This window comes from Parus major, chromosome 3, assembly GCF_001522545.3.
Source record: "Parus major isolate Abel chromosome 3, Parus_major1.1, whole genome shotgun sequence".
Taxonomy (NCBI): Eukaryota; Metazoa; Chordata; class Aves; order Passeriformes; family Paridae; genus Parus; species Parus major.
In genome coordinates, this window is record NC_031770.1 from 10,733,106 (window position 1) to 10,749,744 (window position 16,639).

General features: G+C 49.5%; 1 protein-coding gene across 11 annotated transcripts in view; it reads left to right on the forward strand.

Moving 5' to 3' along the window:
- Window positions 1-16,639, forward strand: part of SLC8A1 (solute carrier family 8 member A1) — a 132,068-nt gene that overhangs the window by 19,208 nt on the left and 96,221 nt on the right. For all 11 annotated transcript variants that reach the window (XM_019006084.2, XM_019006085.2, XM_015622459.3 and 8 more), the window contains one exon: window positions 7,565-9,400. In XM_019006084.2, the coding sequence (XP_018861629.1) occupies window positions 7,572-9,400 (1,829 nt within the window). In that variant the 5' untranslated portion in view covers window positions 7,565-7,571. The remainder of the gene's footprint in view (window positions 1-7,564; window positions 9,401-16,639) is intronic.

Consider the following 16,639-nt stretch of genomic DNA (forward strand, 5'->3'; position numbering starts at 1 on the left):
TGGCTGCACCTGGGGCTGTGCAGGCTGCTGTGCTCTTGATACTCTGGCCTCCACTGTGAGCTGAGCTCCCTGACCGGGCTTTCCCTTGCCAAGGGTGGGAGTGGTATCTCTCCAGCTGTTTTCAGGAACCTTGGAGGAACTTGGCTTTTGTTGTTATCTCTATCCCTCTGGTGATTTCAGCTGAAATTGGAAAGAGGGGGGAGCGATGTGAACAGACAGACAGACATGGAAACTGTGATTTCATGTGCCTGGCTTCCTGAGGAAACCTGGCTACAAATAGAAGTGAGATTTGGTGCTGCAAAGAGCTCCTGAGGAGACAGAGAAGACGGGGGAATCTGAGGAGAAGGAAGGGGTGGCTAACCTTGTGTGTGAGATAGGTAAAGAAGGCCTGGCACAGAGCTGGGCTCAGAGTCCCTTGCCTGAGGTCTGGGGGTCTAAAAGCCGGCCATCTGCTCAGCACTAGCATCCAGCTCCCTCTAGAGTCAGCCGTGCCAGAGCTGTGCCTCTGGACGTGGCTCTGCCGGGAGGTGCTACCACCCTTCCCCAGCCAGCAGCAGTCACAGGGATGGATGGAGCATGCCAGGCTGAGCCCCCAGCCCAACCTGCCCAGCTCCTGTCTAGTACCGTGCCCAAATTGCTCAGCTCAACAACCTGCATTCATATCAGTCTTTCCCTACACCCATCCCCATGGACGTCTCCACCTCTTCACCCCTGGATGGTCACAGGGAACTGGGGATGGGGATTTATCTCCTCTCCCTTGAAGCTTTCTGTTCCTGCGGGGCCCAGGGAAGCATCCTGCTGCACAGAAGACCCACAGGCAGCTACAAACCCAGTGCAAAAATAGTCCAGAGAGAGGAACAGACACAGGCATAGGGGAAAGCAATAGGCCTGTTAATTCCTCCCTCCTGGCCCCTTTGGGGCACCTCTGGGCACATACTTCCTTCCCCAGGCTGCCCAAGAGCCTCAGGCTCATTAGCAGTGTTTTATTCTCCCAGCACTCACGGGAGATCTCTTCCCATTTTACTCAGAGCACAGGGAGATGCAGGGCTGCCCTGAGATCCCACAGGGAGTCTGGCAGCCAGGCAGCCTCGGGGCCGGCTCCTGGACAACGGGCAGGCTGTGCTTAAATCAGCAAGGGAGATGCACAGACAGAGAGGAAGGCATCAGCAGCCCAAGAGGAATCACAGAAAAAGAGCCTGATGCTGCTTGGTAAAGAAGAGACCAAAGGCAGGTGGTAAGGATAAAGAAATGGTCTGAAGACAGCAGCAAGTAGGAAGACAGTTGTTTAAAAAGCAGACAAACAACAAAAAAAAACCAACTCAGTCCCAGATAAATGCAGCATTTCCCCCTTTCTTCTTATTTCCTGGCATATTCCTTGATGAGATCTTGAGTCGTGGGAGAAAGGGACAACTTGACACTTGCACTGTAATCTCCCTGACAAACGGTTCCAAGCTCATTTTCTGCAAGCTGCCCCCAAATTCATCCAGTGTGGTTGAAATTTTGTATCAGGGATGTTTTATTTTCTCTGTTTGTCTGTTTATTTTGGAAAGTTGCTGGGGAAATTGTGGGAGGAGACTGATTTCATTGAAGAGATAGGATACTTGGAAAAATCAGTTGCAGACTGATAATTATTCTTACTTTTTAATGTCCTTTACAGAAACCAGGGTGGCCTGATGTGTGTTTTACTTGATCAGCTTCATGGAGGGCTTTGTGCCTCTGACTATATTTGGAAAGGTTTTGATGTTTTTTTGTACTGATGCAATCAGGATTGCTGATGGCCTGGAAATCATTTTCCTGATGTGGAGATCTACAGGGTCATGGCTAGGGGATGCCAACAGGCTGTGCCTGTTTTGGAGTGGCAGAGCTGGGTGAAAGGGAGCAGGAGCCAGGCAGAGCCGGAGCAGGGAAGCAAGCCAAGGGTTTTCCAAGCAGCGTTTAAAGTGCCGTCACGCTATGCAGCCCTGAGTGGCAACCCAGTCCAGGTTTCTCCAGGGTTTGGATGTACAGCCAGTGCAGCAGAAGGGTCCTTTTCCTGCTCTGGCAGGTAAATCTCACAGCTGTCAGGAGCTCACTTTTACCAAAGCTGCGCCACGGGGTCAGCACCAAGATCAGAAGCGAAGCTGGCAGAGCCCGTGGCTGCCCAGACAGATCTCCAGGCACCCTGTGCCTCCTTGCAGGGCTGCTGGCATCCGTTTTGTGTCCCTTGGCTGTGAGAAGCTGGACCTGTGATGGTCAGAGACCAGATGGTTTGTTTGTTTGTGTTTTCCTACAGCCATATCTTTTCCCAGTGCAGGCTTTGCCCAAGCTGTTGCTGTAGAGCAGGCTGCTGATTTCAGTGAGGCTCAGGTGTACAGGCTTGAGCACGGCCAGGCAGGGTCAGCAGCAGAGGAGAAGTTTGCTATTCCTCCAGAGATGGGGCCATGGCTCTAAGTCCCATGCATGGAAGATGGAATGCAGTGCTTTCTCCCAGGAAGATTGCAGTAGATTCCTCTTCTCCTGCAAGAAAAACTGGGGAAGGGGTGCTGTAACTTGGGGGCTTCAGGTTCCACTGTGGGGTAGGACAGAGTCTGCTTTTTTTGGGGCTTGCTGTCTTTTCCCAGGGACAAGGTGGGGAACAGCTGAGATGCTTTGAGCCTCTGTTTCTCTATCGTGCAGGCTGGCTATTCCTTGCAGTGACCACTAGCTGCTTCTTCATCAGTTTTTGGACCCTCTGGCTGAAGGGAGACTGTCTTTCTCCAGCCTGTGACACCTCAGGTGACACCTCTTGGCTTCAGCTGCCTTCCCTGTCTCTCCCCAGTGCAGGAAAAGGTCCTGTCTTGTCTAGCTCTGACTGTAGGATGGGAAAAGACCCTTTGGGAACCCCTGTGTTGCTGCCACACGCTCCTGGTTGTGTTCCCACATCGAGTTGAGGAGCAGCCGCTCTCACAACAAGAGCAAACTTTCTACAGGTCCCCAGCAAGCGACCAGGCACCCTGTGGGGAGAAGGGGTGCTGCTCCAACCTCCTGCACGGCAGGGGCACAGCTGTGGGGCCACCTTCTCCCATCCAAGCTGGCAGTAAAGCGGCAGGAATGATGTTTGTGGTGGAGCTGGTGTCGCAGTGGGGTGGGCACCGCTGGGTAGCACCAGGAACTGTGTGAACGCTGCCGTGCCACAGCTGCTCTGTACAGGTTTTCTCTGGGATGCTGGGAAAGGATTTCCATGTGGAAAGACCCTCAGTCCTTCTTTGTGTGGTCACTCATTCCTCCTTCCTTCCTTGCCCAGTTCTTCTGTAATTAAAGTGTCTGGATCAGCAGTGTTTTTTTCTTTTAGTGCTCCTAACAATAATGGTGCTTCTAGTGTGTGGCAAATGGTCTTAGACCCGTGTGGGATACAAAGCTTTAGGAAAATAACGGGAATACAGTGGATATTTCAGGGCTGAAGTGCCCCTATGGAGATGGGACTTTTGGGAGGCTGCTGCGGAGAGAAAGCTGTGCTCTTTTTAAATGCAGAGCAGCTTTCAGGCTCGCTTTGCATGCAGCAACCAGTCAGCCTGAAGGATCGATGCTGCCAGGGAAAGATCAGAGCAGAGTCTAAAAGGCTGTTTCCTCCCCATCTGGCAGCTCCTCAGCTGGGGGGCAGGAGCATGAGCTGGCAGCAGGAGCTCTCTCCTACCAATTTGTAAAACCTAGAGCTCCCATGTCCAGCAGGGAGGCAAATATCTCTGCAACCCTCCCAGCCCTGCTGTGGGCAGCAGCTGCCCTCCTGGTGTTCCACAGCACCAAGGGGTGGAAGAAAGGCTGGACCAACACCCCTTGGCCAGGAGCTCCAGCTAAACTGAGCTGTTCATGAAGCCTCTCACAGGCTTTCCTCCCTGACTGCGCAAAAACACCTGCTGGCACCCCTGTGGTGCTGGTTTGGGAAGGGAAAGGGGCTCAGTGCCACTTCAGGACAGCCCAGGTTGGGCTCTGTCTCTCCTGGTTAGTTTTAGCTCTCCCTGGGAGCTCTCCAGCAGCACCAGGACAGTTCCCCTCCTGCAGCGGTAAAAAGGGCTCAGGGTGCTGTCCCCGGGCATCAGGTGGTGCTTATGGGCAGGGCAGAGCTGGCCCGGGACAGCATTTTGGGATTTTTCACCACATCTGTATGGCCAGCACCGAGCCTGAGAGCAGCCTGTGCCCCTGCCCTGTGCTGCCCCGATCCCTCTGGCCCCAGAGGCACCGGGGCAGTGCCACCAAGGCCACGAGCACCGTGGCAGGCAGGCTTTGCCAGGGCTGCCAGCCTGACACTGTGCATCAGCTGCTGCACACGCTTTTATTGCTGATGGCCAGCATGGGAAATGCAATTGAGACACCTTAATGAAAAGCTAACAAAGTTTGGGGGAGGGCTGCTCTTCAGGTAGCCCTGCTTCTCCTTACAGCATGCTGGAAATTAGTTTTCTGGGAATATTCCTACGCTGTGCCACAGTGTGCTGACCATGAGCTGAGACTGTAGGCAAATGCAAAGCAAGACGGTCTCTAGGGACCAAGCTGTTTATTTTGGATTGTACAAATAAAGAATCGCTGTTGATTTAATAGCAGGTGCTTCTCAGAGATATTTTGAGTGTCAGGCTCTGGCTGCATGTGTGTAACTAGCATGTTGTGGCCGAGCATTTTCTAGCCCTTCACAGTTCCTGGGCCTCACTGTGAGTTGGTTTGAGTAGGAAAGCTGGTCGTGGTGTGTGAACCTGGCCTAATGGCTACACCACAAAATGCTGGAGGAAACACAGCAGAGTTTGGGGATGCTGCTGCTGCCCAAAGGAGGCGCATTGGCATGGCTGGCAGGTGTCTCTTCCAAAGCTCCAGCCATTTCTTATCCCTCTCCAGAAAAGCCCCACATTTCTTGCCTCCTGACATCTGAGGGAAAAATATTGTTTGTACATGGAGTGCTGGTTGGGGATGCCAGAAATATGGATTACTCAGATGCAAGCCTCTAGGCCTTTTTTCCTCTTGTTTAAAGTAGTATCGGACTTGATTTCAAACAAACAAATAAACAAACCAAAACAAAACCCAACTTATATTAGAATGTTTGAAAGGAGAAACACATGGCAAATAAAGTTCAAATTTCTTATTAATTTGATTTTGTGGGTGTCTTTTTTTTTTTTTTTTCTTTTCTGAATGAGACTTCCAGTACCCAAATCCTTTTAAGGCTGGAGAGTTGGTCCAAAGTGTGATGGAACTCTCCTATTCTTCATGACCTAAATCAGTGACCCAAAGCATAATATTTTTTCTAGAACCATCTGTTTTCTCTTCTTGCCAAGGGGATTTCACAATGCCTGATTGCTCTGAATAATTGTACATGTGTAGGGATAAGACTTGCCACAGGGAGAAAAATTAACTGAACAAGGACAGGTGGATGTTCTTGAGTTTTCTGAAGAAACTACTACCCTTGAGAAGGAGAGGGTGAAGAACCGTGCAACTGAGTAATATTTTATGCTCACAATGAATTTTTTTTAAACTTACATATTTAAAAAGGGAACAAAACCACATTTAGGAGCTATTTGGGATAAACAGAGTAGGTACCAAGCCAGCCTGTGTTTTGACAGCCCCTTTATCAAATGTCTCCGTGACTCGGTTTGGAGCAGTGTGAAACACAGGAGTGCAGATGTTGGGTGACTAATTCATGCTTCAGCTACATTTCAATGACCGTGAATGCACATCTGTTTCAGCTTAGCCATCCACTGAACAGCCTGCAACAAGGTGCTCCTCTTTACAAACATCATGCTTGCATTTTTTTCACTTGGGGCTTGTAAGCAGTGGCTACAGCTGACATTTGGGGAAGGAGAAGATACCCAGGCACTGTGGAGCAGTTGAGTCTGGTAGTAAGAGCTTTTTTTGTAGCATTAGCAGGATTCATGATGCAAACAACTTTCTTTTAAATCTGTCTTCCTACAAGAGACTTGCTTTATCTTGTTCAATTTATCTGTTCTTATCGCCCAGCTCTCTGATTTGCTCACTTCCTCCACTATGTATCTTTTCCTTTTCTTAATTACAGTACCAGGGAGTGGGGTGGGGTTGGAGGCAGACCAACAGTTCCTGGTGAGAAAATGTCATTTATATGAAACCGTCCTGATAAATTCTCGGTGTTACTCTTCCAGACCGATAACCCTACTACAGCATCTGTAAATAAAAGCAAACGGAGGAGAGGGCTTTGCTGCACCATTACAGTGTCTCTTTGTGGAGCAGATCCCATAGCATGGGTGTGGGATGGTACCCACTGCTTCCTCCAGCCAGCTGTTCCCTTGCACACAGCCCTGTCCCTTCCTGATGTGCCCCTGCCCTAACGAGGAGTTAAAACCTTTCATGGCTGAGCTTTGTTGGGTTTATCTTTCAGGGGTGTGGGGTTTTTCTGAGGAAAGTCAGCTCAATTTTTGTATTTCCCAGTGAAGTCGGAACCCAGAGGTATTGACATGCCCATTTTCCTCTCTTCGTAGAAACATTTTTAACTACCATCTGATTAAATTAACTTGGATTGGAGAAGCAAGGCTCTCCTTGAGGAGAAACTACAGCTTTAATAACTAGGGATCTGGCTTTTATTGGCTAGTAAATTTGAGAATGTAACACTGAGCATGCTCAGGGTTGGTTGTTTTTTTTTTCACTAAGCATCTCTTTGTACTTAAAGGCATCTGTTCTGTCGGTTTATGCACTGTTAACTAACTGCAAACCTCTTTAACAGCTCTTCTACATTGCTGGAAAATCCTGAGGCAGGACAAGGGCAAGTACGGCTGTCATGCCTGATGACTGATGTTGTAAATGGAGTGAGAAAGGCCCTTGAAGGGGAAGCCGTCAAAGCTGACCTAGTGGGAAAAGAGCACAGGGACATGTTTCCTCTAGAAGCATGCCAAGAGAGCCAGGCTTCGATGCATATGGGGCTCTTTCCAGTTTTGGGAAGGTGCAAAGTGATGCACTGTGGAAGGAATGGCTCCAAAAGCATTAATTACAGGCTGTCCTTCTGGTGCACCTTATGACCAAGTTACTGTTAAGAGTAAGGTTTTGCCAGGGCTCAAGCTCACGTTGTGCAGATTTCTGATGTGGAGAAGATGCTTGGGAGGACTGTGAGCAAGAAAAGGCTGTGAAATACACAGCTTACAGTGATTTAAAAGGTATAAAAGTATTTTTTAAACATGATGAGGGGATAGTACGTTTCCCTGTCCTCTCCTTCTCTTACCCTGAATTCCAGTGAGTGAGCGAGTGCACTGTAATTTTGAAATGGGAAACACTTCTGCCAGCTGTGAAGCAGAACGATGGGCTTTAATTAGATTAGAGGAACAAGAAAATGCAATTGAACAAATAGGTTTTCAACAAAGAGAAAGAAACATCATGGTAGCTAAAGGGGGTAGGTGCTAGCTCACTGGTGCCATCTGAATCCATCCTGGTTCAGATGACTGAACCAGAGGATTTCTACATGGAAAACATCGCTAATCATAACAAAATGGGCTCATCAGCTGCATCTTCTTGAGTAATGGGACAACCTGATCACATCTTTGGAGCAGAAAAACCTGTTATCTCTGGTTGGCCTCACTTAACGCAACTTTCCTTTTTGCCTCTTCAGGTTGAAGATGTTTGGGGCCTGTCTGGTGGAAGTGGCCATGTCGCGAGTAACTCACGCACACGCCTTCCCAGTGAGCTTCCCTCTCCTGAGCCTTGTCCTGGTGCTGCTCTTCCATGCAGAGGGCACACGTGCGGAGAGCCCCAGTGAACTGCCCGCCAACGACACCGAGGAGTGCGCTGGCTCCTACATCTGCAAAAAGGGTGTGATTTTACCAATATGGGAACCCCAGGACCCCTCGTTTGGGGACAAAATTGCTCGGGCGACGGTGTATTTTGTGGCAATGGTGTACATGTTCCTGGGAGTGTCCATCATAGCCGACCGCTTCATGTCCTCCATCGAAGTCATTACGTCCCAGGAGCGGGAAATAACCATCAAGAAGCCCAATGGCGAGACCAGCAAAACCACCGTGAGGATCTGGAACGAGACTGTTTCCAACCTCACGCTGATGGCCTTGGGCTCGTCTGCTCCGGAGATCCTCCTGTCCGTTATCGAGGTGTGCGGCCACGGCTTCACGGCGGGGGACCTGGGGCCAAGCACCATCGTGGGGAGTGCTGCCTTCAACATGTTTGTCATCATTGCGATCTGCGTGTACGTGGTGCCAGATGGAGAGATCAGGAAGATCAAGCACTTGCGAGTGTTTTTTGTTACAGCGGCCTGGAGCATCTTTGCCTACACTTGGCTTTACATTATTTTATCTGTGTCTTCTCCTGGGATTGTGGAGGTTTGGGAAGGCTTGCTCACCTTCTTCTTCTTCCCCATCTGTGTGGTGTTTGCCTGGATAGCTGACAGGAGGCTTTTATTTTACAAGTACGTCTACAAGAAATATCGAGCTGGAAAGCAGAGAGGGATGATCATCGAGCATGAGGGTGACCGGCCCTCCTCCAAGGCTGACATCGAGATGGATGGAAAGGTTGCTAATTCTCACGTGGAGAACTTTCTGGATGGGACACTGGTGTTGGAGGTGGACGAGAAAGACCAGGATGACGAGGAAGCCAGGAGGGAAATGGCTCGGATCCTGAAGGAGCTGAAACAAAAGCACCCAGACAAGGAAATTGAGCAGCTCATAGAGTTGGCCAACTACCAGGTCCTGAGCCAGCAGCAGAAGAGCAGGGCCTTCTACCGCATCCAGGCCACTCGGCTCATGACCGGCGCCGGCAACATCCTGAAGAGACACGCTGCAGACCAGGCCCGCAAAGCCGTCAGCATGCACGAGGTCAACAGCGAGGTGACCGAAAACGATCCCGTCAGCAAGCTCTACTTCGAGCAGGGCACCTACCAGTGCTTGGAGAACTGTGGCACCGTGGCTCTGACCATCGTCCGCCGGGGAGGAGACCTGACCAACACGGTGTACGTCGACTTCCGGACGGAGGACGGGACGGCCAACGCTGGCTCTGACTACGAGTTCACTGAAGGGACAGTGGTCTTCAAGCCTGGAGAGACCCAGAAGGAAATCCGTGTCGGCATAATAGACGATGACATATTTGAGGAGGATGAGAACTTCCTGGTCCATCTCAGCAACGTCCGTGTGAGCACCGAGGCCTCAGATGAGGGCGTCCTTGAGGCCAGTCGTGTCTCAACACTTGCCTGCTTGGGATCGCCCTCTACTGCCACCGTCACCATTTTTGATGATGACCACGCTGGCATCTTCACCTTCGAGGAGCCAGTAACACACATCAGCGAAAGCGTAGGAACCATGGAAGTGAAAGTGTTGCGAACCTCTGGAGCACGAGGAAATGTTATTGTGCCCTACAAAACCATTGAAGGCACGGCCAAAGGTGGAGGAGAGGACTTTGAAGACACCTGCGGGGAGCTGGAGTTCCAGAACGATGAGATAGTGTAAGTCAAGGTTTTATTTGTTTCTTACAGTCTCTGTTTCTCCTGAAGTGAAATGTACTTAACTCCCAGAGCTCTTCTGGAGGTGTTTGGGTGCCAGTGAATGGCCTTAGGTGCTTTGGGGAGCCTGAAACACTGCGTGCCTGCCTTGCCAGCAGACTGGAGAGTGATGCCTGGTCAGGGGCACTCCATCCTTCCAGCAGCAGGGAGGTGGAGCTGATGTGGGAGCCGTACCCGTGAGCTGAGCAGATCTCTACAGCCTCAGCAGTGGAGCAGAGAACAAAACCGAGGTGGCTGTGACCACACAGGCACCAGAGCGTGTCCTGCAAAGGGCTGAAACTGAAGGTGTGAATTGTGGTACCTGCTTCCTCTTTCCTGCTGAGGCTCAGATCATCTGGTACTGCGTCACAGCCTGTCCTACTGATGCTCTGCTCAGGGATTTGGTGAAGTTTGCTTCACCTCCTGTTCCAAAGGGTGCAGGCCTGGGTCACTGTCCAATACACGTCTTGAAAAAGCGTTGTCACACAGGGAAGCCTCATGGTTAGGATGCAACTGCAGCCACATTCAGCTGCTTGCAAGTGAAAAAAGGAGGCTGGAAACTATTGGAGGCTACTCCTGAGTGTTGCTATTTGAATGGTGGGGAAATTATTAGTGCTTATAAGTAGCCTTATTGCATTGTGTGGAGAGCATAAATTTGCTCAGTAAATCATGGTAGAAAATATCTATCTGTAGGTATGCCATGAAGACATTTCCTTGCCCATCTGGTGCTCTGGGAGGAGTAAAGGTTGGGAGCTGTGTTGTTCCAGCCCAAGGCTCTTCCTGCAGTGAATTCTGTGCTTGAGTTCTGCAGCACAAAAACACTGCATAGAACTGAAGGAAGTAACTGATAAAGGGCACTGCTGTGTCGAGGGAGAACTAAATTATAACTTGGGTGTTATTTATTGTGCTACTGGTCTCCTAGGAGCTGAGACAAACCATGGTGAGTGCCCAGAGTAGTCCTTGTGTTCTGTCTATCACCTGTATCAGCTGTGCCTGCACAGGAAGAATTAAACTTCTTCATAAAACTTCTTGAAGTAGATGGGGGGGAAAAAAAAATCTGATTTGTAGTTCTCAGGCAGGATTTATACCAGTTGGGATTTTGACTTCCCATGAAAAACTTAGCAAAAACTTCACAGCTGTACAGTCTGGAGGCCACAACAGGCACGTTGCTCACACAAGGGTCAAGAGCATGTGGCTCCTGACTCCTGAATGATAAATGTAGAAGAGAGGAATGCTGTTATTTGAATATTTATTTTATCATTTTGAGCGAAGCAGGGAGTTGTCTGCAGAGATGCAACGAACTAGGCTATAAGGACATTTCCCAAAAGCTCTTTCCTTTTTATCCAGGTCACTCAGCACTAGCAAAACTGGGCTGGTGGTGGTCAGACTTTGATATTCGTTCCCAGCTCCCATGGGACATGACAGGTTTACATGGCAGGCCAAACACACAGCCACAGGCACTCAGAGGGGCTTGGACTACGCCTTGCCTTGGATCCACCACTGTGGCCAGCATCTCTGTGCTGTGCTCCAGCCAAGACCTGTGTCTGTGCTGCCTCTCGGTGCTTGGGCTGTGATGAGGTGAGGTGCTCTCCCTGTGCCTGCTTGCCTCTGGTGGTGGCCTTCCCTCCTCTGAGCTGATCACTGCTGACTTGTACCAACAGCCCGGTAACCAAGGGGTGTGCTGGAAGCGAGATGGCCACATCCTGTGAGATCAGTGCTGGTGTGCCCTCACCAGGGCTGCAAGCCTCCTCCTTCCTCTTCTTTCCAGCTGCCAGAATGTGCACAGCAAGCAGGAAACAGGGGAAAGCAGCTTTCTTAGAAACCCAGGCGAGCTTCTTCTGTGCAGATGCCATTGTATCTCTGTTGCCTTTAATCTGTCTCTCCCAGGAACCACAGTGAGTGATGGTACCTCAGAAGTGTCCACAGCCTGGGGCCTGGGTGTCAGGAGGTGGTGACTGCAGGGACAGATGTTGACCAAGGGGCTTTCTCCATTCAGGAGGGAGAGGACATGCACAGAATTACACCAGTGGTCCATATTCCAATCTCTCAGTGTGCCTGAAAGGTAGTAGGTATTAATCTAAAACCCAGCTGATACAGTCTGTGTTCAGGTGCCAGATCAATCTGACTGGCAGAACATTTCCTGCAGGTCCATGTTTTTCCTGGACACAAGTTCAGAGCAACCCTGCAGCACAGAGGCAGAGTGTTCCTGATGCTGAGCTGCTGCTTACAGGCATCCTCCCCTGGAAGAATTTCCTCCAATAAAGACAATATACTAGCACAATATGTGGATTATGGAGCTAAAGACTTTTTACTCTATCATTGCTTGATGGTGCTGTACTTTGCTTAAGCCACAGTTATGTAGAATGGTGTAATTCCCCAGCACATTGGATTCAATAAAGTTCTAAAATTCCAGGTTTTCCCATGCTCTGATGGCCAAGAGATGCCTTTGCTGCCCTTTCTAAAGGTCTTTAGTGCCTCTTCAGTTCTGCCATTCAAGTCTGAATGAATCAGCTTGATAAAAGTGAGTAAGATGCATTTTTCTGGGGCAGTAATAACAAAGGTAGGGCAGTACAGGGAGACGTGAAGATGAAAGAAAAGCATGCACATGCCTCTATTATTAGAGGCCTGGCTTGCTGGTAAGTCCCAGTAAAATTAGAAAGCGCTGGGAGGGCCCTGATCTTCTGGAGACCTTCCTCTGGTTCCCAAAAGGCCTAATTATGTAACATGTTGTTTGTTTGCAGTGTCCAGAGAGACTTTCCCATTTTGCAATCTGTTGATGTCCCCCCTTCCCAGAGTACACAAAATATCAGTTTAACTGCTGAAGCCATGCTGCTCCTGTGCATTTAAACAAACATCTCATTCTGATGCTACCAAAATAAGATGTGTAATGGAGAAGAAATTGGTCCTCCTGTGGAACATTTAACCCAGCACTGCCTCTTGGAGTGGTTCTTTTCTGCTCTGGTCCCTGGAGCACAGCTTGTGTATTCAATGGACACATGTTAGGGAATGAATGAAGCAGCTTTTAAATGGGGTTTGCATGACACATTGCTCCAGGCTTCTTGTGAAAAGGTGTCTGGGTCTCAGTGAGGCTGCACAGGTACCTGGGCCTCTGAGACATTGGTGGAGGGGCTGTGATTTAAAGTGTAAGAGAGCCTTCCCTCTGGTCTCACCCTCAACAAGGTGGCCCCAGCCCTGTCTTGCATCTCCATTAATGATTAAAGCTTTCTGTATGAGAACATGGAGAAGATGTGCAGTTGGAGGCCATTCCTGCCCCCCCATCTACTACAGCTATTGTGATCATAGAAAAGGTCACTGGTTCATCCAGACAGTGTATTTTTATCTCCTGACTGAATGATAAATAATTCAAAAGAAGTCCAGCTTCCTCTATTAGAGGAGGAAGCAATGGTTCCCTCGGCTGACATCCCATCAGCTCTTCTCCTTTCTGTCTGGAAGCATCAGGAGGGGCACCTCTTCCAGATGTGGCTGCAAAAAATCATGTTCAAAAAACATCCTTTTTATAGGGATAGCACTGCACCTAGAGATCTGTTACAGTCTGCACTCCAGATGTCTGCACACACCCCCCAAAAGAAAAGATTTTACTGCATTAATGTCAGTGAGGAAGATGGTACATATGGACAACCAGTTAAACTCATATTTCACCTATGCAGTCACACCTGTAAATGCTTGGAAAATCTTATGTCAAATGATCTTGCTGTTCATAATATGCAGTTTAGTTGTTTTTATAAAAGATGTCTGCTGCATATTTAGGAAATGACACTCTTTGCCCACTGAATTTGATTTGTCCAAGTCAGTTTTAGCATTTCTCTGGAAGCATAAATTTAGGAGCTGAATATTAACAGAGACACAAACATCCTCTGAATTTTATTTTTTTTTTTTTGGAAAGTGTCCCCAGAAACCACATAGGATCCCTCCCAAGAGCCCTTTAAAAATGTCAGTGTCAAAAAATATAGATGGTGGCAGGAGGGGAACCAAGTGGTACTGCTTTTTTAAGTGCCCCTTTTCTTTTCCAAAAAGAAGTTGGGTCAGATATTTCTAAAGAAACAGCAAAAACAATATCCTGACTCAGCCCTAGCACCCCTCTGTATCAGTTTTTCATCTGTGGCCTGCAGCTTCAGAGATAAAAGGTAAAGCCTCCAGCATGAGGAGCCTTGCAGTAGGATGCAGCTGAAGAGCAGGATATCTTCTGATGTGGCAGAGAGAATGCTGCAAACCGGGCTGGAAGGGAAGCAAACAAACATTCCCTGTTCCAAGTTTCACTGTTGAATGCATTCTCTACTCCTCTCTGTGGTCCCACTTTGTTCAGCTGGGTCAGTGTGCATCCCCTGACTCAACAGTCCCCCTTGCACTGCCTTAATGTCTGGCAGCACAGTGGGAGACATCAAAGGAGACCAAACAAAGATTAAACTCTTGTTTGGCCTGCTTCCAGAGCCCAGCATGGGCTTTGCAGAGTACTCTCCCCTCGCCACTGGAATCCTGCCTGGCCCAGTGGGATTTGCAGATGGTAGGGATACAGCCAGCTGGATCTAGGGCTTGGATCCTTGGCAGAAGCTCCCAGAGCTCCTGCTCCATCCAGCAGAGATCCCTCCTGTGGGAGGTGGCCCTGGCCAAGGCCCACAGCAGGGGTCTGAGCAGGTGTGCTGCACCACCATGGGGCATGGACGGGGCCTGTTTCCCTTTTGAGGAGGAGAAGTTCTCTGGGCCTGAAATGTATAATTTCTTTGGTTCCTGAAGGCCAAAAGGTGGTTGTCGCCTCTTCAGGGGGGAAGATACAGCTCTAACAGGGTCAGTTGTCTTTCATTTTTTCTCCTCTTCATTCAAACAATCTTGAGTCTTTCCTGAATGCTTTTAAAATATTGGTCTTAATATCTCCCAGGCATGGGCATCTCTCTTAAACTGCTGTGCTCTTGCCTCAGCTGCGTGCTCAACCACGTCTCTGTCAGGAGTAAGGCCACATGATGTCCACAGACCTTCTCCTTCCTGCTGTGCCCAGGACATGGCAGGTAGAGAAAAACTCATTCCCAAGTGCAATATCATGTCTCAAGCCCCTGAAGGGCAAACTCACAGCTCCGAGTGGCTCCCAGTGTGCCGTGACTCCGTTTGCTCCCCAGGGTGAAGCCACTGAGGGTGCTCCTGTGGCACTTCATGGTGGCCGTGTGGGACAAGTCCTGCCCGGGGCTCCCTCGGGGAGGGTGAGCACGGGATGCAGACCGTGCTGTTTGCCCAAATAAGTCAGGAAATCCAGGAACTTGATTGCGTGATGTCCCCTGTGGAGGGGATTAGGCAGTGAAGTCGTGTTATTGGACAAAGCAAGTTGTGCCAGCACATCACTGGGGGAGAGTGGCGGGGGGAGAAGGGTGAGGACAAGAGTTAGCTGAAGAACTGACACAGTTTTTGTCCTTGAAAAACCAATGTTTCCTTATTTGTAATGAACTGTTGTTGGCAATTTACTGCTGCCAGCTGCATCTCTGTGGTTGATTAAAGGAGCTTGGATCTTAAATATGTAATAACTCCCTGAAAGCCACTGAGAGGTAGTTATTAGCTTCATCAGGGCCTGTGTACACATCCGCTGCGCTCCTTTATGAAAAGGATACCTATTAAATGCATTGTAGTGATTCACAAAATGCAGGATCTAGGCTTGTTTTAAGAAATTAAAACAACAGCCCTAGCAAAGCTGGTTGGCAAAAACCAGTAAAGTTATCTTGGAGTGAAGCACTGCTCCACAGCTCCCTGATGGGGAGACAAGAACAGAGGGTAGGAGAAGTCCTGTGTCTTTCTGCAGAGCCTTCTTTCCCTGGCATGTGCTTGAGCACCGCTGGGAGCAGCATTGGCACCAGCAGGTTTTTACTACAGAACAGGCACCTATCCCTCTCCCAGCTGTGCACATGGGATCCCTGGCTGTGGCAAATCCTCCAGCAGGGAGAGGAAGTCCATTTGTACACAGGATCCCAGTGCAACTGGAGTTCACATTGGGAATTTGCCTTGGGAGTGGGCTTCTCTCCTCTGACACTTAGCCCTGGGGTTTGAACTCAGTGGATGGCACTCAGTATTCTTCCAGCAGCAGGGCTGAATCTGAGGGCTCAAAATGAGAGTGACAGAACAAAAAGCAGACAGCTGACCGCAGCCAGCATGCAAGCATCTGTACAGATGGGCAGAGAAACATCTGCTGCCATCCAAAGCCAAACAGAGAGGAGAAGCAGCCCCTCCTCAGAAGGAGAGGCTGAGCCTGGAGGCATCATCCCGCATGCTGCAGGCAAATGAGTGTGATCAGCCAGCTCTTTGCTCTCAGGGGGATGTGATGTTACCCTGCCCTTGTCAGATGCACCGTCTTCCAAGTCTGGATTTGGCTTCTGTGTGTCTCCACTCTGCTCTGCTCACACCAGGGACAAAATCATGTGTCCACTAGCAAGGACATGCACATCACTGCCATTCAAGGGGGTCCTGTCCCTCATCTCTGCTCCTTCCCCTGTTCTCCAGCACCACAGGGGGACTGTTTTAGCTTAACCCTCACAGTCTGGTCTTGCTGAACCAGCTGTGTTTTCCCAGTATTCTCAAATGAGGAGCTTTGGTTAACAGCCTCTCACAGCCACAGTGTTTGCCATGGTGTGTGCATGGCCTCGCTGCACTGGTGCTATGGGGTATGTCCTTCTCTTTGCAGTCCTGAGCATGGCTGGAGTTAAGGTCAGTCCTCTCCAAGTCATAAATGCCAGTTATCCTGAGGAAATCTTGGGAGATATCAAAAACTCCACTAAAAAAGTTTCTGACAATGACATTAGAGGCACTGCGCTGGTTTCCAAGAATGGCAGTGCTGGATCCTGGGTGACAACAAACAGTAACAGCATTCTCTGTTTTAAAAATATCTTAGTGTAAGAGAGAAAATATTCCCACTGCTGTGTAAGTAAGAGGGTGACCAGCATGAGCCTCCTCTGCCCATTCCCTATATGGTTCCATTTCCATAATGTCTGGACTGCTTCCTACACAATCAAAGTAACAATCAAATGTGCCTGGCAGTGAGAAAGAAAGCAGCAACAAAGAATGGGGGGCAAGGCTGGATCCCTGTGAACTGGGTGCTGGAAGGAGAGACATGGAACTGATGGCATATCCCTGCCCCTTTCCAGGGAGAAGTCCTCCAGGAGAGTGCAGATGGCTGGGGACAGGGGTAGGACCCAGCTCAGTGGGGTCCAG